At 50.3% G+C, this 24224-nt stretch overlaps 1 protein-coding gene across 2 annotated transcripts in view; it reads left to right on the forward strand.

Annotated features, from left to right (window-relative positions):
• The window catches only part of TBCD (tubulin folding cofactor D), a 173888-nt gene that overhangs the window by 91653 nt on the left and 58011 nt on the right, over window positions 1-24224 (forward strand). For both annotated transcript variants that reach the window (XM_059998740.1, XM_059998741.1), the window contains 3 exons: window positions 6297-6453; window positions 15440-15497; window positions 20044-20073. In XM_059998740.1, coding sequence (XP_059854723.1) covers window positions 6297-6453; window positions 15440-15497; window positions 20044-20073 — 245 coding nt within the window. The remainder of the gene's footprint in view (window positions 1-6296; window positions 6454-15439; window positions 15498-20043; window positions 20074-24224) is intronic.

Below are 24224 nucleotides of genomic sequence, written 5' to 3' on the forward strand. Positions count from 1 at the left end.
AGCCAAGTGTATCCCGGGAGATGTTATTCTAGGGTGTGTTGGGAGATTTGGCCCAGTGCATCCTGGGAGATATCATTCTAGTGCATCTCAGGAGACATGGCCCAGTGATCCTGGGAGACTTGGCCCCATGCAGTGATATTCCTTATGTGATGAGTTTGTTTTTAAATTAGTATAATTCATTACTTATCAAAACACATAGCTTCTGTGCTGGCTGTATGATGATTTTTTTGTGGATGCTGAAAAGTACACTGGGTTCCTCCTGACCTCTGGAGATGTGCATTTGTAAGCCTTGCAAGTGGGGACTTGGTGCTCTGAGGGTTAAGTCGTTTCTCTCACCTGGAGGCTGCTTTGTCCTTAGGCGATTGGTGTTAGACAAATGACATGCTGTCTAGAGAGAAGGGTATTTAAATTACATTGCTGGACTCTGGGTTGCCAAAAGGAAGCCCTCTGGGGAATCTTATATATTTGACATGTATTTGCAGTGTGTAATTGGAACCGTGAGAAAGGTCTTTGTTCAATGCTATTGAAGAGTTTTCTGTATTTTAAACCTGTTGGATCTGGAAAGAGTTGTTAGTTTTTGAATTCTTTTCTCTGATAATGACTTCTTATAAAGGTTTAGGGCAAAGACTATTTCTACGTCATACACCACCTTCTCCCCCAAAGCTCTCTGATTGCTCAGTACCTTGCATGGACTGGGGCTGGTCTGTCTCTTGTCTTCCTGTCCCTGGATATCAGAGCTGGAAGCCCAGAGCATACTTTCGCACAGAAGAGGCTGGTGAAGGCCTGAGAGGTCGGGGGCAGCCATGGGCCTTTCCCAGGAGCAGCAGAAGCAGGCCCGACCCCGTCCTTCTACCCCTGGGGCACGGTACTTACTACCACCTTGGGATGAATTGGAGCCGAGAGCCCCACTTTTCAGTTTTCTTGTTGAAGAAATCCATCATCTTGCTTTCTCTCCTTCTGAGCTGTTTTACTTTATGAAAATCAAATTCCTTTACAGTGACTGTGAGGCAGGTGTCCCACCATTGCTGTCAGTGGCTGCATAGTCCCCTCTCTCAGACCCCAGTCCAGCAGCGAGGCCTGTGTTCGTTCCTGGCAGCACTTCTTCACCTGCACTTGGATCTCAGCACTAATGTTTGTGGCAGGTGTTATAAATGGGTCACTGGAGCTTTCGAGAGAAAGATTTTGAAACTGCCCGTGCCAAGGACTGGGGTGGGACTTGCCAGGGAGGCTTTGCCAGGCAGCTACAGCAGCATGGCCACATGGGTGGGCAGGGCTGGCAGTGAGACCCTGAGGCCCAGGCGGGCTTGGGTCTCTACTTCTCTGACCTAGCTCTGTGGGAGGCTGCAGGGGGACACAGGGAAGTCCAGCGCCTTCATGTCGTTGGAGGGCCAGGCAGCTACCCGAGGACATCACATGCATATGTATGGGTGCCAGGGACCAAAGTTGGGGTTTGTGGGGGTCACCTTGCCACACAGAACTCAGAGCCCACGTTTCTCACCGATCTTTTCTCTCTCAAATAGGGTTGAGCCCGAGTGCAGCATACGGCTCCCACTGCCCTCTCACAAACTGACCTTCTTCCATTCCTTGAGACAGAGAAGTGGATGGGCCGGGGAGCAGAGCCAAGGAGTCTGTGGAGCGAGTGAAGACTGGCACCTGGAGCCACACATGGGTGGTGGGTGCGCAGGTCCTGACCCTTGAGACAGAGCAGTGGGCCAGATGAGCCTATGGTTGGACCTCCTAGTCTCTCGATTTTCCCACCAATAAATGCCAGTCAGCCATGCGGGGGTCTCTGTTGTGCTGAGGCAGACGTCTATTAGTGGGTACAGATGACAGTGCGTGTCCTTTTCCTCGTGACTGGTCGACCTCATGAGCCATCTCACAATTACTTGGGGTCAGGCTCCCCCAGCCACTCAGGGGCCTCAGAGGCAAGCAGGTTGAGGGTGGGGCCATGTCCCTGTGGAGGTGGACTTCTCCCTGGGGGCCCTGAGCATTTCTCAGTGTAGTAGTTGGGTGCGACGTCCACCTGAAGTAGAAGTGGACAGTACTGACCGCTGTCATTCATAGTTGTCTATTTTGAAATTGATTTTGTCCAATGGACGGATAAATTGGGACTCAGCAGTTAGCAAGCATCCAGATTTCCCTCAGGCTATAGAGTTGCTGAACAATCTTCCCCAGAAGTGTCTGGGCAGCTGGGTAAAGTGGCGGTTTTAGAGAATCTGGGGCGGCAGTGACAGCGAGTTTATGCGATGCTTCCCCTCAAGGTGCCACAGCCTGTTAGTTTTGACATGCATTGGGCCATGAATGGGCTACGCTCTTAACACAGAGAGTGAATATGAACAACACTAGAAAACTAGGAGTAATTCCAGGTAAACTAGAACTTTTCCAGGTAAGACAAATGAAGACCAATTTGAAGCATTACAGATTTGGTTTAGTTCAAGTTTGGATAATTTTTAAATCGCTAATTAGATTTAACTACTTTATCTGAAACAGTTGTGGTAGTGTCCTCTGGTTTGGTTTGGCATTTATACATGCTCCGTGAGTCTTTTTATTTTTTATTTTATTTTATTGAAGTATAGTTGATTTACAATGTCATGTTAGTTTCAGGTGTACAGCCCAGTGATTCAGATATATATATATATATTATATATATACATTCTTTTTCAGATTCTTTTCCCCTAAAAGTTATCATAAAATATTGAGTATAGTTCCCTGTGCTATACGGTAGATAACTTTGTTGGTTATCTGTTTTATATAAAGTAGTGTGTATATGTTAATCCCAAGCTCCTAATTTGTCCCTCCCTCCTTTCCCCTTCGGTAGCCATAAGTTTGTGTTCTATGTCCGTAGGTCTATTTCTGTTTTGTAAATAAGTTCATTTGTACTATTTTTCAGATTCCACATGTAAGTGATATCATATATTTGTCTTTCTATGTCTGACTTACTTTATATGATCATCTCTAGGTCCATCCATGTTGCTGCCAGTGGCATTATTGCATTCTTTTTTATGACTGAGTAATATTCCATTGTGTATATGTACACTACCTCTTCTTTATTCATTCATCTGTTGTTGGACATTAAGATGGCTTCTGTGCCTTGGCTGTTATAAATAGTGCTTCAGTGAACATCGGGTATACATGCTCTGTGAGTCTTGACTGTATGCTTCAGTTTTAGGAGGTAGACAAAAAGGGACAGGTACTCTTTCAGAAAGCTGAGCTTAGTTCCTGGTGTGCTGACTGGCGGAGGCAGACCCTTGTTAGCTTCAGTGGCTCCTGCTCAGGGAAGTTTGCCTGGTGCTCCCAGGGTATGATGCCAGGCAGAGAGGGCTCCGGGGGCTTTGCAGGTGGGAGGGGTGGCATGCACCTGGTTGTGGCCGAGAGAGATGCGAGGCCAGTGGGGAATTGGTGTAATGGCCCTGGGGCACTCACGAGAGGGAGCCATGGACAGCTTGGGCTCTGCTGTGCTGAGGTGAGTCACTAGGCTGACCAGAGGCTGAGGCTGGTAGTGGTCCAGCAGTGATGGAGGGGCTGGGCAGGGAGATGCTGGACCAGAGTGAAGGGGTCCTCTGCAGAGGTGTGGCTGCTATGGGTGGGATAGGCCTTGACCGGACACAGGGAAGCAAGGAGGGGCAGCCCTGGGATGACCACTGTGCCCTGAACTGTGCCCCAGAGGGGCATGGGCCACTGGCTGACATCGGATGTGTGGGTGAGATGGGCTTTGTTTCAGACGTTGTGGAATTTGAGGGGCCTTTGCATATCCCGTGTGGGGTGTTGTACTGCCATTGGGTTGAAGACATGAGAACTTGGCAAGAGAGTGGCTCCATGTTTAGAGTCCTCAGCCTGCACAGAGGAGGAATAAGGCCAGCTCCAGGCGTGAGTGACCTTGGTGTCCACAGCGTGGGTGCCCGGCCAGAACTTTGAGTGCAGGTGTCCTTGCGGTGCTGCTAATATTGAGGAAACATGTTCTTGAGGTCCTCAGTCCTGGTTGAGATGCATATAACTGATAACACAATGTCTGAGATTTTTATTTTGGAGTACATTTATTTTGTGTAATTTCAAGTAAATTTATGTGAACATTTACAAACCTTATTAAAAGTAACCATCATATGTATACAAAATAAATGGTACAGAATCAAATCTATTTTTTGTTGCTCTCTATGGAGAATCAAAAGTCTTTAGATGCAAAAGGCAGAGGGGACATTTGTATATAATATTCATAGTTCTGCCACTGTTTCTTTTGATTCTTTGCCTAAGACTGTTTCTAGGTACATTTCTTTGGAAGATAATTTCTGTGATGATAGTTGCATGTGCAAATAATTGGTGCTTCATTTTTCTTAAATCCGTACCTTGAGTGTCTTTTCTCAGACTGCAGATTACAGCAGAGAGAGAAGATACAGAAGAGAGAATTGAGGTGCCCAGACCCAGGGGAGATCCCAGTCCAGATGTGCCTGAGAGGGTGGGGCTGCCGCAGGGAGGGCTGGTCCCCTCTGGCTGTGCCTTTGGTCACTTGGCGCATTTTGTGACCCTGTTCGTCTCACCGCTGGCTCTCTGGCTCTTTCTTTGTTCACTTTGTTCAGTGGTTGATCTCCCCTGCTGTCTTATGCATCGACCTTCACACGCTCACACCAGTTCATGCACGTGAGAATCGTGCATGAGTTGTCTGGGCACCACCTGCCCCACATGGGACGCTACCATGTTCCAGTTCTACCCTGGACATCTCTCGCTGTGTCTGCAACATGTGGCCTGAGGGGTGGTGGTGCTGAGACAGGGAGACTCTGGCCGTGTGCACAGATAGAAGAATGTGCTCCCACCCCTGGCCTCCCGGAGGGCGTGGGCTCTGTACCTGCCCGTCCACTGTTGTGCTCGGTGGCCCAGTGTTGGATGGTGATCCACGGAAGCGGTTCTGCCCTGGTGCCCGGGAGCTGGCATGTGCGGCCACGCCATCTTCTCAGAACAGATACTCATTTTCACTTTATTTTTATTTATTTATTTTTTATTTTTGTGGTATGCGGGCCTCTCACTGCTGTGGCCTCTCCTGCTGCGGAGCACAGGCTCCGGACGCGCAGGCTCAGCGGCCATGGCTCACGGGCCCAGCCGCTCCGCAGCATGTGGGATCTTCCCGGACCGGGGCACGAACCCGTGTCCCCTGCATCGGCAGGCGGACTCTCAACGGCTGCGCCACCAGGGAAGCCTTCATTTTCACTTTTAATACTTCTCTAAACACCGTGGGAGCTGTTTGATGTTCAGTCTTCAGCATGTTCTTTCAGAGAATTTCATTGAGTGTGATTTAAAAAAATTAATACTCTACCTTTGAATTGTTAGTTAAAAATTTTCTGAGGGTTATTTCTATTACATTTTACTATTATAATCATTTTAAGAGGCTTTAAACAATTGTTCATTTATAAAATTAATTCAGTACCTTTATACTTTTAAAACCCTATGCATGAGTGTTTTGTATTTTCTTTTTAAGTACTTGTCTCTAATAAGCAAACCTTTCCCAAATACTTGAAATACATGAATCTGATAAATTTAATAGGTAAATACAGTACAATTTCAGCTCCCTTAAACATTACAGTGCTTTTACCATGTGTCTTAAATTCTCTCATCTCTTTATAAAATCAAAAATTACATGTGCACTATTAAAAACTCAGTGAGACATTTTAAAATGGAACCAGAAGGACAATCTGTATGTACTTCAAATTACTTTAAATATCACAGGTGTCTTAGGTAAGTAAATGTATCTGGGTTATCCCTGGAGTTAGCACAGAATGACCATGGGCTTTGCTTTGTCACCCTAATTCTTAGCCCTAAAGCTCCGTGAGGTCACAGATGCCCTCTGAGCAGAGCTAGGACACCTGTGTAACAGGGTCTCCTCCCTCCGAGCTTGCTTACCAGCTGGTAACTGCTTTGCGGCTGAATTAGAAGCCCGTCTATCGTTCGTGGTCCCCTTGACAGCAGGACTCCAGGGTCCGGTGTCCTCTGGATCAGATACTCTTTCCTCATCAGAAGGTGTCCCAGGTGGTGCTGCTCACCCTCGTCTTGCTCCCGTGAAATGCCAGCCCTTTCCCTTGCTGCTGGTGGCCTCTGTGTCCCTTTGTGTCTCCTTGGGCCCAGCAGCGTCCCTTTGGTGGGCCCCGCAGGCATGTCCATGCCGTTCTCTAGGAGTTTTGGGGCAACTTTTGAGAAACGTTTCACCTGCCTCTCTGGGGCAGGTGCCAGCAGGGTTGTGGTACAGTAGGTGCAGCGTCTGTGGAGCTGAGTGCTGCTTTGGCTGCATCACGGTCTCTGTCTCCCATGTGCAGTTGTCACCGTGATCCTGAAGGCGCTGACATACGAGGAGAAGCGGGGCGCCTGCAGCGTGGGCTCCAACGTCAGGGACGCCGCCTGCTATGTGTGCTGGGCCTTCGCACGGGCCTACGAGCCTCAGGAACTGAAGCCCTTCGTGGCCGCCATCTCAAGGTAAAGCCTGTTAAATGATTTTCCAATCACTGTGGAGGAGTGACAGCATTGGCTCGCCTGCTTCACTGTCCGCACCTGTGCAGTGAAAACCAGCTCGGCCTCACAAGGCTGGAAAAATACATTTCCCCTGGTTTCCTGGACAGAGCAGCGAGGGCAGCAGGCTGTGCCACCCGCGTGGGCCTGAGCCCTACTTTTAGGATCCTATGTTTGTGCCCTGGAAAATTCAAAACAGGTGTGTCCTCAGTATAGTGATGTTGTGAGTTAATTTTTTCCCTGTCTTCTGTTGGACTGGAATCCCTTTGACGTGAAAAGGGATGTCAGGTCTCTGCTTCTGGTTGTTGATTAAGAAGCTGGAGGAGGTGGCCAAGCATGGCAGCAGCCTCTGGGTTAGTCATGGTTGTAACACTTATCCGATGGCTTTTCCTAGGAGATGGATTGCAACATTGTTCTCAGGTCCTGGAGGCCGCCTGCCACGAAGGAGGTGCCGTGAAAAGAGCGGGAGACCCCCCCCCAGGTCTCAAAGCATCCGCACGGCAACTCTGTCCTGACATCATCCTCCTCCAGTCCGCGCATCGGGTCCCTCCCACCTTCTGAGCGCCAGCTGGGCCCGGGGGAAAGCCGTGGAGGGCGTGGGCCACTCTAGGGTCTGGAGAGGGTCCTCAGACCTGTTTACTGCTCCGGATGCGTGGCCAGGCTGTATTTCTCAGTCTTTACCCTCACGCGAAGGAGGAGCCTGCAGAGCAGCTTGAGGATTCTGACCCCTGCTTAGGGAGCCGCACTGCTTCCCAGGAGGTTGTAAAGGTGTCTGACCCCTTCCGGTCCTGTCCATCCTTGGGAGGGGACGGGTGGGGTGGGAGGGCAGTAGGCTTGTGGAGGTACCGTGGCCTGAGGCCTGGCTGCTGAGACCAGGCTGCCTGTGCCTTTGTCCCTTGTTCCTGCCCTCGGGCGTGCGTTCCCCACTCTCTCATTGCTCTGCAAACGGGAGATCGTTTGCTGTTTAATGCAGCTTCAGGGAAGGCGCTGCCTACTGCTTTCTTGTTCTGCTCCTCCGCTTTTTGGAAGTTGCTTCTGTAACTAGAGAGTGAAGCAAAAAAGTGTGTTTTGCTCATTGTTTACATCAGCAGTCACAGGATGATGAACCCTTAGTTGGGTGCTGTCTCATTCAGTGTCACGGCTTCCCACTCCTCCAAGGACGCTTGCCTGGAGCTAAGCCAGACCTGGCTCTGCAAATGCCACGCTGCCTCTGCCAGAAGCAGATGTGGGGGAATCTGGCTCCAAATGGTCATTCCCATTTCAGAGTTAAATCATCCCGACAAGGCTTCTTTTTTCAGTTTAACCTTTGTGGCTGAGAGCTTGGAAGGTTGCAGGAACCTGGGCCCCTGCTTTCTCCAGGGACTCTCTTTGGTTCAGCCCAATGGGAGAAGCATTGCCAAGGGCTGAAGGGTCAGTAGAGGCACTGGGCCCAGAGGTGGGCAGCCACCACTCACCACGTCCTCTGCTTCGGGGAGAAGCTTCTCATTGCCCCGTAGGTGAGAACGTCAGAGTCACAAGACCTCGTCACCAACTTGGAGAGAAATAGGGTCCTGAGTCCTGCTGTCCCTGCTGGCATACGTGGGCCAGAGAGCAGGGTTCTGTGCAGGCCCTGGGCTTGGGAAGGGAGCCTCTTTCACCCAAAAGCAGATGCCATTGCAATGCTAATCTCAGCAGTGGTTTTATAATGCGGAGTACCAGCCGGTGAGCAGAAGTGCTGGTAAGTGTTAAGCCTGGCCCTTGCTCACATGGCGTGACTGTCAATGTGGATTCCTGGTGTGGGCGGCCCTTCACATACTCCTGTCCAATTTTCCTGGAGGCTGAAGGGGCACCGGCACATCTTACTTCAGGGTGATGCCCCGTTATTCAGAAAAGGAAAGACCCCCTTTGGTGAGAGGGTTACTTCCTGGAGCTGGCGCCTGTTGGGAGAGGGCTTTGAAGAGACCAGCGACCCCGCTGGGTGGAGGCCTGTGCAGCCCACCTGTTGGACGAGGGTGATGCAGGTCTGCTTGCAGCTGAGCCCTCCTGTGGGGCCCCCGAGGGAACTGGAATGTGGGGGGGACAGAGTGCAGGTGGGTGGTTAGGACACCGAGCTTTCTGAGCTGGGACTCATTTTAAATAGGGACAGATCACAGCTGCCTGTACTGGTGGCAGCGTCCGTCCGCAGAAACTCATGTGGTTCACCTGGGGCCTTTGATCTCCGTGGAGGCTGAATTTCCCTGACGTCTTGGATACGCCCAAGCAATCACTGATGAGTTTACATACGCTGAAACCACCAGCTTGCAGGGGAGCCCAGAGACTCCTGCTTCACAGCCCTCCTAATTTACCCTGGAGTTAGTGCCTCATGGAGTTTCTGCTCAGAAAGGCCCCTCTTGTCCCCTTCCCCTGTGCCCATCCCAGGACTGGATCAGCAAGTGCCCGTTGGAGCCATGCCCGGCAGCTTTCTCAGTCCAGTTTGGCAGGTTCCGAGGGAGCCTGTGCTCCAGCCTTTCCTGGTCCATCTAGACAGCAGGCCCGGGGGGTGGAGCAGGCAGGCGGGCGGGCTGAAGGGTGAGTCACAGTGCCAGGTGAGTCTGCAGGACGCTGCGGGCGCTCGCTTCCCTGCCCCAGGAGTATCGGTTGGGGTGTGTCCTTTGAGATCAGCCTCCCTTGGTTTGTAATAAGTGACCACATTTTAATTGTCAGCTTTTAAGCCTGTTCATCCTGGCACATGATAAAATCTTGATATCTTTATACTTTCACAAACTCATCAGTAGATCCTGCAAAAGTAGACAGTTGAGATCAAACTGTAATTCTGTAAATGAACTAGAAACAGCTGATGAAAAGAATCAGGTGGTGGTAATAATGGGCAGGGCTGGGCTCAGCCCATACAGAGGAAGAGGTCAGAGTGTGGCCGGCCACCAGCTCAGTGAGCCGTGCAGGGAAGGAACGCTCACTTCCTAAAGGAACTGCTCTGGCCTGCTCCCCTTCCTAAAGGAACCGGAGGAACTGTTTCCCCCCCTCACCTGTGAATATGTGCTTACCCTCTCTGTTTTGTAAATACTGAAAAGGAAGTTTTTAGGTCATTTTAATCATGGTTTGAATTAGTGTTGGTCGATTTTGAAAACCTGTATTTCCTAAGCGTTATATTCAGACACAATAAGAGATGGAATAATTATTTTGTGGATAAGTACATAGGACTTCCTGAAAAGCCAAGTGTAATTTAGGGAGAAAGAAACACATAAAATTAAAATGGTAGAGGATGGTTGTGCATTATCTAGAAAGTACCATCTCACCAGTAATCAAAAGCTAATTTGCAAGAAAAGGAAAAAAGATCCCTGTTGCCAGCATGTGTGTTGGTTGTCACCTTCTAGCGATTTCCTCACCTGAAACTCTTTTGTAAGCCGAGCTCCTGTTGACATCAACCCTGCAGGGCCCCTCCCGCACCAGGGGCAGTGCCCGACTCAGCCTCGCGGAGCGAGCTGGGCGAGCAGGGCAGCGTGGGCAGTGCCTGGGGATTGGCTCCCAGATCTCTTCCTCGAGGGCAAGATTGTCCTGAAAAATCAGGAAATGGCAAGCATTGCTCAAAGCTACGTCTTGTTCCCACTCAGCGTTTCTTGATGACGGACTCCAGGGGGAAGGTAACCTTCCTGTTTTTCGAGAAAAGTTAAGTGGCAATTGGTGACCAGAGTGTTCCCCCCCGTCCACCTGGTAGGTCTCCCCTCAGACTCCATTTTAGCTCTGCTGAGAATGAAAAGCACTTTAAAGACGTCTTGTGTTTCGCCGTTGTGTCAGCTGGTATGAGCTTTGATTCTTCTGATTTAGAGAAAGCCACACGTGTGTCTTGTAATTTTTTTGTTTGTTTGTTTTGCCGTACGTGGGCCTCTCACTGCTGTGGCCTCTCCCGTTGCGGAGCACAGGCTCCGTACGTGCAGGCTCAGCGGCCATGGCTTACGGGCCCAGCCGCTCCGCGGCATGCAGGATCCTCCCGGACTGGGGCACGAACCCGTGTCCCCTGCATCGGCAGGCGGACTCTCAACCACTGCGCCACCAGGGAAGCCCACGTCTTGTAATTTATTCCAAAACCAATGTGACTTGAAACCTTTAGACAACACGGATGGGTAAGAAATTATTAGTCTGATATTTAAAACGTTTTTGACTTTGAAATGACAAGATTACTGTTAATTAAGGTAAAAAGTATATTTTGTATTTTATTGCTACAAAATATTACACAAACTAACAACAGTTGAGTTCGGGGTGAGATCTGCTTTTTGCTGTACCTGCTAAAACCAGGTGCCTGGAGCTCGGAGCAGGTCCAGGCACGCAGCTCCCCTGACTCGGACAAGAAAGAAAGTCCCTTTCTGTTTGACACAGACCATCTTTCTGTGTTGGGAAATCCTGGGTGAAGTATTACTTGAACTCTCCCAGCGAAAGCAAACAGGTGAAGATACCTGAGAGTGTTCCAGCCCCAGTGGCTGTGGTCGGTATGGTCCTTGCTGGCTACAGTCTGGCCCCTGCACCTCTCACTGAAATTCTAAGTGAAAGCACATGACTCATGCTCAGCCCCATCCTGCTGAGGAAAACTTCACAGCACATGGGACATGGGGGCCCTGGGGGAGCTCTCATGTTGATATTTAAACAATATTGTCATACCTACTTTTATTTGAAACATGCTAGTATTTCTAGATAAGCCAGTTTTGTTCTGAAAGTGTGAAATGAGAGTAATTTTCAAAATTGAGTCCAAATCAGAACAGTATTTAAAACTTGTTGCATTCGTAGATATATACACAGTGGATTTGTTGAATTAACTTGAGTCTATATTTGACTAAGAGCTGTGCTTTTTAAGTGGTTTTGTTATATTTGTCCTACTGTGTTCTGTGAAGTTTGGTAAAATATGGATAAAGCAGCCAGTATTTGAAGCCATTTACTTGTGAATGCAGAAACAACCTGACGGAGGCGGTTGGGCCTGTCTCTAGTGCCCCAGGGTCAGGTTCTCAGGCTGTAGCCAACGCAAGCCCTTCAGAAGCTGGCCTTCGGACGAGCCTCACCCTGCGTGTCTGAGTCGGTGGCCTGGCCCTGTGGCCCTTGTGAGCTCGGGGTCTGCTCCTGTGACCACAGGCAGGGTGTGTTCACCGTGACGGGACAGGAGGCTTGCGCCCAGAGGCAGACCACTGCGTGCCATTCAGGGGGGTTTCTGCCGGGCTCCCACGACACACAGTCTCTCCAGGAATCATTGCTGTGTGGCAAGTGACCGCAGGGACCGAGCCAAGTGGGCTGGACCTTGCCACGGGGGCGCGGGAGGCCCACAGACCCACCTCAGGCCGAACACAGAGAGGGGTCTACAGGAGAACGTAAGCGGCGTCACCTGTGGTGGGGACGCCCGAGCTTGGCCTGGGCCCCGTCACTGCCAGGTAACTATGGGGGAGCGTGTGCTGGAAGAGTGAAGGAGGTAGAGCCCCTTCCCTGCAGCTGCCGACTGAGGTTCAGGGGAGGGGCTGGAAGGAGGTAGCACACACGACAAAGCTGGGAAGGACCCTTCGGCACAGGAGTTCATTAATGTTTTGGCTCAGTCACAGCGTAAGCGGACAGACTTGAAGCCATGCTGTCTCCGTTTGGCCACACAGAGCAGGCCCCGCAGGCTGACCTGCACGGCGCGGCGGTGGCACAGAGTGGAACTTGGACTTGGCTCAGTGGTCTCGGCTGCACCAAGGAGCTAGGTTGAAGTTGGGCCCAGCCTGCCCCAGGCAGGGCCAGAGCGTCCACAGCTGGGAGGCCTGGTAGTCAGAGCGGTTCGATGCATAACTTAGTAGTGACCTTACAGGGGTTATGGTGGCCTGTAGGGTTAGGATGGCAGGTGATTTTAAGTTTATTCTCTACGTTTTTTTCCATTCTCTCCTCATGAATCAGTGTTCCATAATTTAAAAATTGTAATTTAGGATAAATAGATTGACAGGAAATTTCAAGAATTCAGTGTAAAATGTGGACTTTTGGTACAGAGGCATTATAGATATGTCAACATTTTTCTGGTGTCAGATGTTAAAGTAAAGCAGAAATTCTTGGTTAGTATCTTTTCCTAGAATACATATGATCTTATGGAGTTTTTCAAAAGGCTCTTATTGGGACTTCCCTGGTGGCACAGTGGTTAAGACTCTGTGCTCCCAACGCAGGGGGCCTGGGTTCGATCCCTGATTGGGGAGCTAGATTCCATACGCATGCTGCAACTAAGAGTTCACATGCCATGCAACCTGACAACTAAGGAGCCCGCCTGCCACAGCTAAGACCCAGCACAACCAAATAAATAAATATTAATAAAAAATAAAAGTAAAAAAGGCTCTAAACTAATATGCAAATATAATACTTAACTTTCCATCAATGATGAGAATACATTTAGAATAAAACACCAAACATGTTTTTGTTAAGAACAGTAGTGTGTATACATTAATCCCAAACTCCTGATTTATCCCTCCCCGCCTTTCCCCTTTGGTAACCATAAGTTTGTTTTATATGTCTGTGGGTCTATTTCTCTTTTGTATGTAAGTTCACTAGTATAATTTTTTTTAGATTGCACATATAAGCAATATCATATATTTGTTTTTAGCTTACTTTGTATGGTAATCTCTAGGTCCATCCATGTTGCTGCAAATGGCATTATACACACTACTATATATAAAATAAACAGCAAGAACCTACTGTATAGCACAGAGAACTATACTCAATATTTTTTAATAACCTGTAAGGGAAGAGAATCTGGAAAAGAATAGAGACACACACACACACACACACACACATATGTATAACTGAATCACTTTACTGTACACCTGAAAGTAACACAACATTATAAATCAACTATATACTTCAATTAAAAAAAAAGAACAGTAGTTGTGTGATTTTTGTTTATTGAAAGATCACAGTATTAAATGTCTTGATCAGTTTAATGATTTCTAAGACTTTGTTAACAAAAAAATTATGATGTTGAAATGGAATCGATTAATCTGGTGATGAATTTCCTTTAGTGTTAAGCCCAGTATTTTTAAAAAATCTCATTTTGGCTGTAGTTTATAATATAATAAAGAGTTGAGAGAGGAATGGGGAATAACTTTCTGTTAATAGAGTTTTGCTGAAATTGATTTCAGCTTCAACTAGTAAAAGGACCCCAAATACTAACACTGGATCTTGAAAAATCTTCAGATATTTAGTGGCTTTTCAAAAAAACTTTAAATTTTGAACTAACTTCAGGCTTAAAGAAGAATTGCAAAAATAATAGACGTTCCCATAAAAGCCCTTCACCAGCTTCCCTGAATATCGACCTCTTACAAAGGGGACCGAGGAATGAGCGTTGTGTGGGGCCAGTGGTTAAACCGCAGCTGCTCTTTGGTGATGTGCCTGCCATCTTGGTGTCGCATTTGGGGTGCGTCCCAAACTCACTGTGCCAGTTGAGGTCTGTAAAGTGACTGTTTTTTTAAAAATAAATAATAAACATTTTGGGGGTACTTTGAGACTCTGTAACTGTCCAGTTTTCACACCCAGCACCCATCGGGTACTGCGCTAGGCTCGCGATGGTGGTTCTTTCGTAGGAAAACATGTCTCCTCTGCCTTTTGCTCCTTTGTTTACTTACGTCAGTGTGGACCATGGGTTATCTTCTAGCACCGTTGGTTATTTTGTTGCTCAGATTGCTCTGCCTTTGGCTGTTGGGAGCAATTTCAGGTTGGTTTCTGTGCCCTGTGTTCCCTGCCCCCTTGCGCCTTTGTTTTTAATGGTTTCTCGATTTCTAGCATGACAGGATGCCCCAGGCTTTTCTTTTTCCCTCAACCCAGCCCTGGAGTCAACCACCTCCAGGAGTCTGTGTTCCTCATAGTGGAGAGTAGTATTTAGAATCCAGGACCTGGATTCTACTCCCATTCCCACAGTGTTATCCTTTGCACCTCCGGCCTGGCCAACTGCGTGGACACCTGCGATTCCAGCCCAGCGCCGGGTCCCCTGGCCTCCTGTGATCAGTGCTGCTTCATCCTGGCTCCCTCCTCTGCGGCATCCACATGCAGTTGTTTCAGAACTGCTAACCCTCCCCTGTGAGAAACACACCCGCGCCGGAGGAGAGAGTTCCCGTGTCTCCTCCCCGTCCATCGAGTGTAGTGTCTTTGTGTAACGCAGGCACATTTCCTCTGCTGTTGCAGGACCCCACTTCTATAGTTTCTTTTTAATTTGCATTCAGGAAAATTCAGTCTTTGTCGTGAACAGTTCTGTGGGTTTTGACAGATTTGTAGGGTTGGGTTCTACAACTTCAGTACCAAACAGAATGGCTGTCGGGTGGGAGGGCAGCACCCCTTTCAGGTGATCTCTGTGTGTCTGAATAACCCTTTTTCAAACATTTCCTCTGTGGGCTGATAGGAGATGCAAATTTACAAGTCACACTTAGACACAGCACTTTGTCCCCACTTTGTTTTCTGTTGTTACCAAAGCCGACTGGGCACTTAAGTACCTTCCGGTTTGTCCCCGATGGTGGAGGGTGATCACGTAGTGAAGGGAGGTTTCAGTGAAGCTGGTGGACAGTGTGAGCCTGGGGGCTTCCTTCTTGTGGAGCTCGGTCGTGGTTTGGCTTGTGGGGGTAGGACCATCAGAGCTGCTTTCTGTGCTTGCCTACAGTTTCTGGGGAGATGTAGGACTCATCGCTCCTGCTGGCCTCCTGGGCCCCGCTGGCTGCCCACGCGTTTCTCTGTTTGTACCTGGCATCCTGCCCCGACCCTGCCGTCCTCGTCCTGCCCCGTGAGGCCTGTACACGAGGCCACCCTCCCTGTGACTTCTGCTGGCTCTCATGAAGTTGGGGTTGGCCACCCTCGCTGCCCCATGAGCGTCTCTTTAGCCAAGGCCCCCGAGCCACAGACGGGCTTGTGGGCATGTGGAGGAGGGAGACTATGGGGTCAGCGTCCCAGGCGTCTGTGCAGATTCCCTTTCATTAATCGCCTTCCCGTTTTCTCACAGCGCACTGGTGATCGCTGCCGTGTTTGACCGAGATGTAAACTGCAGGAGAGCAGCCTCTGTAAGTTTTCCTGTTCTGTTCCTTTTCTTGAGGGTGTGGGTGGCTCTGATCTGTGACCGGCTCCCCGGAGAGGCTGTGGTCATGGGCTTGTGAAGCAGGAGGGACGCCCAGGGGATGGGGGCCCATGGAGGGTGGCTCCCACTCCCTCTGGGTCCCAGCCGAGGAGTGGGCTATAGCCCGTGGAGGGTGGGTCAGGATGGGTTGCCCCCGTCCAGGTGGGGATGGAGAGGGGGCCTGGAGGGTCCACAGCTCAGGAGTGGGCAAGTGTGCACAGTGGGTGCTGCTGTCTGTTTGACGAGTGAGTGTCTGGCCAGGGATCAGCATTGCAGCCTCGCTTTTTGGTTGGTGGGGTGACACGGAAGCGCAGCCTCCGTCCTCAGAGGCAGGGGCTCCATCAGGTCACAGAGCCCCCTGCTCCCTTGCAGCTGCTGATGGCCTGCCTGCTCTCTGTTCCCTGAATTACATGGGGTCCTTGAAACTTTCTGGTTTCAAGAAAAGTTTCCCAGGAAAGCTCAGGACCTCATCTGTGTCCTGCGGTTTCTCTTCTTTTGTCTTGAGCATCAGTAGGAAGCCCGGTGATTCTTTGAGAAGTCTTCACGTTTGTGCCCTGATATTTACCCTCAGGCAGTAATTGTAAGACTCATTGAAATACAGTAAGAATCGTTTGTTAAATCTGTCCTTAAAAATTACCTTTTGGGGAATTCCCTGGCGGTCCAGTGGTTAGGACTCCGTGCTTCCACTGCAGGGGGCCTGGGGTTCCATCCCTGGTCAGGGACATAAGATCCCACAAGCAGCACAGTGTGGCCTAAAAAATATATATATATATTTATATTTTCTTTTATATTTTCTTTTCTGTTTATTGGAACCTAAGAGCTAATTTTGAGAAGCAATAATAAAATCAAAGCACTGATACTTTTTACCCTAGGGAAGAGGTGAAATAAAACGACAGAAATAATTTTTTTTCAAGTTAAAATCCTTTAAAATCAGCAGAAATTCTTTGCATTAAACACCACCTAAGTGACCCCTGCTTACCTAGTGGTGCAAGGCTAAGGCAGTGAAAGGTGCTTTTGTTCGAAGCTCATTTGAAAATGTCAGGATCAAGTCCCTAATTATTGGGGATGAAATTTCTCTCACTGCAAAGCTGCTTCCTCGTGAAGACGTGTTTCGTCCTTTTTGGCTCCTGTTTGTGCTCGTTTTGTGCTGTCCTTGGGAGCCCGCCCAGCAAGCTCGGGCCTCTTTCCCCAGCGCCCAGGAGGTGGGAGCTCAGTGCGGGTGGTAAGCTGTCTTCTCTCTCCGTCCTGTGCCCTGGGGGCACCACCTCTCCGGGTTGTCAGGTGCCAGGAGGCTCTCACCACCACCAGCAGCCCTGGGAGGATGGCCTTCCCGTCACACTTGGGTGTCTCGGAGAGTGACAGACTGGAGGCCCACCCGGTTAATCACGGTGAATATATTTATGAATTTGTGAAAAGATGTCCCATTAAGTGGTTGTTCAACGCTAGTTGTTGTACATGTTAGAAAGTGCCCAGCAGGCCCCCAAATGTGTCTCCCCAGCGGCCACTGGCTTCTGGCGGCAGGTTCAGGAGGAGGGAATGGGGCCAGGGAGCCACACTTCTCTTGACCTTAGATGTCCTTGAAGCCTGGGTGTAGCTACGAGTCCCAGTCTTTTTCTTTGGACGCCAAATTGGATGTTTAGTACTAAACCCCGTATTAGTTTTTGATGTGATATATGTGGACTCACACGGTGTGACCTTTGGGACTGCCTTTCCTGCAGCACGATTCCCAGGGTCCACCGAGGCTGTGGCAATACTGGCAGCCCCTCCTTCCTGCCCTTCCCTGGCCAGCTGTGCCACAGCTGCCTGAATTGTTCATGTATTGTAGGGTCTCTGGGTTGTTTCTGGTTTGGGACCATTAAGAATTAAGCTGCTGTAAACATTCATGGACAGGTTTTTGTGTGAACACAATTTCTCTTTCTCTGGGATAAATGCCAAGAATACAATTTTGGGGTCATATGGTAGTTGCATGGTTAGTTCTGTAAGAAAGGGCCCTGCTGTTTTCCAGAGGGGCTGCACCATTGTACCTTCCCTCCATCATTCTGTCAGTGATCAGTTTTTCTATGGCCTCACCAGCATTTGGTGTTGTCATTGTTTTTGCGTTAGTTACTCTGATTAGGTGTGTGATGGTAGCTCATTGTGGCTTTAACTTGCATTTCTCTGATGGCGATGCTAGTGATGTTGAGCAAGTTTTCATGTGATATTTACTACCTGTATCCTCTTTGGTGACGTGTCTATTTAAGTTGTTGGGGAGGGGGAAATTCCTCCCCCCACACCAGTCCTTCTTGGTGGATTTTGGCTGGTCTAGTAATTAAATTGACACGAGCCAGATTAACAGGAGAGAAAGAAACAAGGTAATTCGTATACACGGAGGTCTCATAAAAATGGGACCCACAAAGTGACCAAAGCAGGCTGTTTCTATATCATTTTCAGACAAAGAAACAGTTATTTGTGAAGATTTAACAAAGAGGCTCATGAAGAAGTGACAAGGTTTATTTCCCTAACTGGTGATGAGGACGCTTTCTCTCCCCCTGGAATGGGGAGGGTACCTTCACATGGGAGATTTATTCCTGCTTTCACAGTCAGAGTGTTTTTAATATCATTTTTCTTCTACTGGCCGTTTCTCAAGTAACTTTAATTCAAAATATCAATATGTGGCTTGGGTGGCCTGCCCTGAGCCCCAGCAAAGTCTTCTGCCCCTTTTCTCACGGGGTTGTTTGTTTTTATTGTTGAGTTCAGGAGTCTTTTCTTTCTTGGGCGAGTGGTTTGTAGGTTCTTCCTTCCAGTCTGTGGGTTGTCTGCTCATCCTCTTCACAAGGTCTTTCACGAGAACAAGAGTTTTTTTAATTTTGATGAGATCCAACCTACCAGTTTTTTCTTTTATGGGTCATGTTTCTGGTGTCAAGTCTGAGAATTCGTTACTTAGCTCTCGATCCTAAAGATTTTCTCTGTTCTGTCCCATCAATCTGTGTCTGTCTTTTTGTCTGGGTTACCATGGCTCTCTAGTAACCCTAATACTGGGTAGAGCCATTCCTCCCATTTCTTTTTTTTCAACATTGTGTCACCATCTTAGGACTTGTGCTTTTTCATGTACATCTCGTATTATTTTTTACCTTTTAAATGATGTCACCAGAATAGTAAATGTGTTCCTAAATATTGCATGTTACGTAAATTGGCATTGTATCTTTTTTCCATTGCCTTTTGGTTGGTTTCATTTTTGCTTTAAAATTTTCTTTAATGAATTTATTGCAAAAGGTGCAAAATGGTACATAGCAAAAGTCGAGTCTCCCTGCTCCCAGTGTGAAAGCTGCATGAGGGCCCTTGGGGCAGTGCCAGTCCAGCTGTGCCTCCCCAGGGCCACCAAGTGCGAGGTCTTGGAGACGACCAAGTTTCTGGTTTTCTCTGTTTCCTGCCACAGGTGTCGGGTGCACATTTAAACATCACGTGGGGGTCTTTGTGTTCCATTGTCTTGATTCCTTGTGCACAACTGCATGTGCTCCTCCCAGCGCCCCGCAGGGGATGATGAAGTTGTAGCTGAAATGAAAGCCCTAGAGGTTACGACCTCATTTCCAGGAAGCTCCTGCCCCAGGCATTGGGGCTGCGTCTACAGGCAGGGTCACCCCTCCCAGGTGCTCCCTGAAGCCACCAGCCACCCGCCCTCTGCCCTCTGACCTGTCTCTCTGGTGGATGGCGCGTGGCGATGAGGTTGCATTGTGCGCAGCTGCACGCCTTGGGCGTTTACTAGCTGGTGGCAAGAAGGTCCACCTAAGGATGCCTCATTCTAAGGTAATGTTTTGACCTTGTGAATAGCCCAGCTCTGGGCCTGTGAGCAGGACGTGGAGCATGTCCGTGGCAGGTCCTGGGGAAGGCAGCATGGGGAGACCCGGCACTCAGGGTCACTGTCCTGTGAGCTGTCCTCACACATCCCCAGGAAAATGATTTGTGTTTTGGGCTTTTAGTTAACCAAACAGATATGACTCTATTCTTTTTTTTTTTCTTTTTTTTTTTTGCGGTATGCGGGCCTCTCACTGCCGTGGCCTCTCCCGTTGTGCAGCACAGGCTCCGGACGCGCAGGCCCAGTGGCCATGGCTCACGGGCCCAGCCACTCCACGGCATGTGGGATCTTCCCGGACCGGGGCACGAACCCGTGTCCCCTGCATCGTCAGGCGGACTCTCAACCACCGCGCCACCAGGGAAGCCCATGACTCTATTCTTATTTTTGTATCTAAGACCTTGAATTAGGCTTTGGTGTGAAGCTCAGCATTGGGCCGCTAAGCTGATTTTATAAAATTCTTAAATCATGGTTTTAAAGCACACCAGGATGTAAAATCAGAAAGATAAACCACCCTTGAGGCTCTGAGTGGCCAGCACTGAGGATCTTTATTTAAAAAACAGTCATGGCTCATTGGTCCTGCACTGGATTTGCTGTGCGTCCATCACTCATGTCCAGCGAGTGCACACCTAACTCACTGCTGTGTTTGTGCTTCTCTTCCTAGGCTGCTTTCCAGGAGAACGTGGGAAGACAGGTATGGCTATTTTCAAAAATCTTCATTCCTAAAACTTCCTGTAGATGTAGAAGTAGAAATAGTAAAGCTACAAACGTGGGTAAAGAATTCACCTAGAATAAGCTAGTACTTCACACTGTGACTTCTGGTCGCAGATTCACTCATAATGTGACTCAGGTGAGTGTTGACACAAGTTTTAAACAATTAGTTGTTGTTTTACAGGAAACTTGAATGTGTAAGTAATTTTCACACACGTCAGAAATCAGTGCCTTGTGCATTGCCGGGGGCCTTCTGATGTCAGCAGTTGCCCGTGGGCGCTGGAGGGGTGTGGGCAGAGGAGCCTGGCAGGGCAGGGGCAGAGACGTGACCCCTGCCTGTCCCACGTGTGGAAGGAGCCAGCTTCTGCCTGCCAGCCGCCCCATGGCCCCTCCTGACTTGACATCGTGCCCCCGGCCCTGAACCTCTTATTGCGGTCGGCCTGGGCTGGGAGGTGTGGCCTTTATCCCCAAGTCATTCATACTGTGTGTGACGATGACCACCCTGGGACACGTGGCCAGTCTGGCAGCAAATTAGCCATCTCAAGGGTCAGTTTCCCATGGCCAGGGGAGCCCAGGAGAGAGGTCTGGGCTGGAGGTGAGTGCATTGTGGGCCTGGGGATCAGCAGGTGATACTGGGGACAAGCGGTGACGGGCCTTGAGGGGCAGAGGTCAGGCTGCAGGACCAAGGGGAGCCCACGCAGAGTGGCTGCTCAGCAGGTGGGAGGACGGGAGAGGTGGGCGTGCCCAAGAGGGAAGGCTTGGACAAACACGGGATTCCAAGACTCCTGCCTGGACGTCTGCGAGAAAGCGTGCATGCAGGGACTGTCCCCTTGGATGCCCTCGAGTCTGTCAGGGTTCCCACAGCGGGGCTGGCCTTGCTGTTGAACCGGGGCCTGCGTTCCCAGTGCTGGGTCCACTCGCCCTTCCTGGGCCGCCAAAGGCCAGGGAGAGGGGGTGATGCTGCAGCTGTGGCTTCCACAGAGGTGTCGTTTGGGGCACGGTGGGAAGTTCTCCCGGAAGTGTGGGCTGCTGGGTGAGGCGCTCCGTCCACATGGCCTGGGTGTTGGCAAGGGGTCCCCCAGCACTCAGGGTGGAGCAGAGAGAGGAGCCAGCGGGGCTTCAGGCTGGACCAGGTCTGTGGAGGGCGGCCGACGTGCTGACCTTCCATCAAAGGTGACAGAGCAGCCAAGGGGCGGAGAGGAGGGAGGCTTAGCTGGAGGTTCTGCAGCCTGTGCTGTGAGCTGTGAGCGTGTGTGTGGGAGGGGCCGGGGCCTTGAGATGAGGTGTCCAGTTCTGAATGCAACGTTAAGGCTAAACTGATGCCAAGATGGGTCCAAACGAAGTCTCGGATTCCACAGTCATTGCCAAAGACAGAGGGAACCAAATCACTCATCTTGAACTTGAATTCGTGCTACCTTGAAATTGTTGGGGTGCTGCCTCATTCTGCGGGTGTGCTTGTCTGTGGAAGGAGCCCAGTAAGGTCACAGCCTTTCTTCCGTGGCTGGGGGGTGACTGAGACCCAGTATCCTTGGGTGTCCCTTAGTCCTGAAAACCTGGAGCCCTGAAAACTTAGAAGAAAGCTGGTCACTAGACAGAGATGCCAACCTCGGGTGGCGACAGGCTTCGCTGTGTCAGGGCAGCAAGTGCTGCCTGCAGGACGAGGGAGGCTGACAGGGAGAAATGTGGGGTTGTCGAGGGGCCCGCAGGCCAAGATCTGGGCCTGCAGAGGAGGGCGGGGCTGTGATCAAGAAGGGAACTGCTGGAGGCTGAGCCAGGGGAGACTGGGTACCCTGAAAGTACCCAGGAGAAGAGGTGTCTCCCTCCCACCTCCAGCCCCCACGGCACCCCTGTCGGCAGAGCCCCAGGTTCCAGAAGACACCAGGGCGGTCAGGAGCTGGGCAGTACTGCTCCCTGCGCAGTCGGAGCATGGGGGCCACTCAGGTTGGGGGGTCCATCAGGGAATGAAGGTGAGCAGCTAGGGTCCTTGTGCCCTTACCCTTCTTGTCTCCCCGTGCACTGGTGTTTATGGTAAAACCGACCTGCGCAGTCCAGGGGAAGCCATGCCGATGTTTAAGAGGTGCGTACTGTGGGCCTGCACTCAGTGACATCCTTCTGCAGCTTGACAGGAACGAGGAGGAGAAGGATGTGAACCTGCCAAAGGAAATGGGAGCGTGGGAGGGGAGTGTGGAGAGGGCACATGTATCCCCAGACATGGGGCGAGGCCATGTGTGATGGACTTGCTGAGGGCATGGAGCGCAAGTGAGGGGCAGCAGGGGGCGTGTTTGTCCACGGTCCTGGGGTGGGATGTCCTCCGGGCTCCTGGGTGCGAGCACAGACCCTGTCTTTGGCCACCTTCAGCGACGGGGGAATTTGCAGGAGGAATTTGGTGGGGGCGCCCATCTCTCCGTCCAGGCTCACCTCTGCCTACCGGGGACTCAGGCCTGAGCGAGGGGTCCTGAGCCTCCACTCCCGGCTCCCAGAGAAACCTTGGGAGGGATTTGCTGGAACACAGCCTCCTCTGTCCGTTCTGTCCCTCCTTGCAGGGATGAGCTGTCTGGACAGAGATGTGACACTTCGGCATGCAGTGGCCGGACCAAGAAGATCTTGGGGTGTCAGGAGGCATCTGAACGTTGCCCAGGGGGCGGCAGGCTTGGGTGGTGGAGCAAAGGGCACCACCTCCTCCTGCAGCCACAGTGGCCTTTATCTGACTCGGCCTCAGGCTGGTCTGGGGTGGACTGGAGTCCAGCAGGAGTCAGCCTGGCGTGCGGTTGCCTCTTGGGTGGTGGGGGCCATCCCCTGCACTGAGCTGTGTCGGGAGACTGATAGGCTTTTAGGTTCGCTTGGGAACCAAACCTCTGATTCTGACATTGTGTCCGTGACGGACATGCTGGGGTCTGTTGACAATTTGGAGTCAGATCCCAAGTTCTTCATATGCAGGGCTCCCTCGAGACAGTGTGGGAGGTTAGCAGTCAGTGGGTCCATAGTCTACGGCTTGCTCAGAGTGGGGAAGGGCTCTGGGGACCCAGGCCTCACCACACCCTCCTATGGTTGGTGACAGCAAGGCATTCACTCCTTGGTCGAAAGTTTGTCATTTATGTCCTTTTAGAAAACTATTTGGGGACTTCCCTGGTGGTGCAGAGGTTAACAATCCGCCTGCCAATGCAGGGAACAAGGGTTCGAGTCCTGGTCTGGGAAGATCCCACATGCTGTGGAGCAGCTAAATCCATGCGCCACAACTACTGAGCCTGTGCTCTACAGCCCGCGAGCCACAACTACTGAAGCCCATGTGCCCTGTAGCCCACGCGCCACAACTATTGAGCCTACACACTCTAGGGACCATGATCCGCAACAAGAGAAGCCACCACAATGAGAAACCCATGCACCGCAATGAAGAGTAGCCCCTGCTCGCCGCAGCTAGAGAAAGCCCACACACAGCAACGAAGACCCAACGCAGCCCCCCAAAAAAAACCTATTTGTCTTGTTTTCAGATTTTCAAGTATTGTTACCAGAGAGTGGTATCAATAATAACTTGCAGACTTCGGGGTGGGGCCTGGACCTAGGCTGGGAGTGTGTCCCTGGGTGTGTTAAGGGGGGCTGTCCCCAACTCCCCAACCCCCTGTTTCAGAGTCTGGTCCTGGGTGTTGGCTGTCAGGCCCCCACGTGGGGCCTCCCAGTCGTTGTCTTGTTCATTCTCCTGCCAGCCGTGGGGGGTGGGCTCTTGTCCAGGATTCATAGCCCAGGCTGGCGCCGGCCCTTCTGAGGGGACGCTGGGGTCCTTCTGGCGGCCGGGGCACGGGTTGAATGAAATCGGAAGCTTTAATTCTGCCGAAACCTGATGTCTTTTTATGGTGTGTGGTTTAAAGAAAGGTCTCTTACAACATTTTAAAGTTGAAATGCTTGAATTGTTAGGAAAAAAATTTTTAAGTGGTTCAAATAATTTTAGCACAGTGTCCAGCCTTGGAGAGGCAGTTAGTAAAGTGACCTGACTTGGAAGTCCTTGGTTGAGTTCGGTTAAGTGGTGTGTAGTTGTAGCTTTGTTTATATCATGCTTCTTTGTTCATAAAAGTAACATATGTGGATTTGATTATCAAACTTTGAAAATGCCTTTACTCAATAAAATAATTCTTGTCTCTT

The sequence above is a fragment of the Delphinus delphis genome, chromosome 19 (assembly GCF_949987515.2).
Source record: "Delphinus delphis chromosome 19, mDelDel1.2, whole genome shotgun sequence".
In the NCBI taxonomy this organism is placed as follows: domain Eukaryota; kingdom Metazoa; phylum Chordata; class Mammalia; order Artiodactyla; family Delphinidae; genus Delphinus; species Delphinus delphis.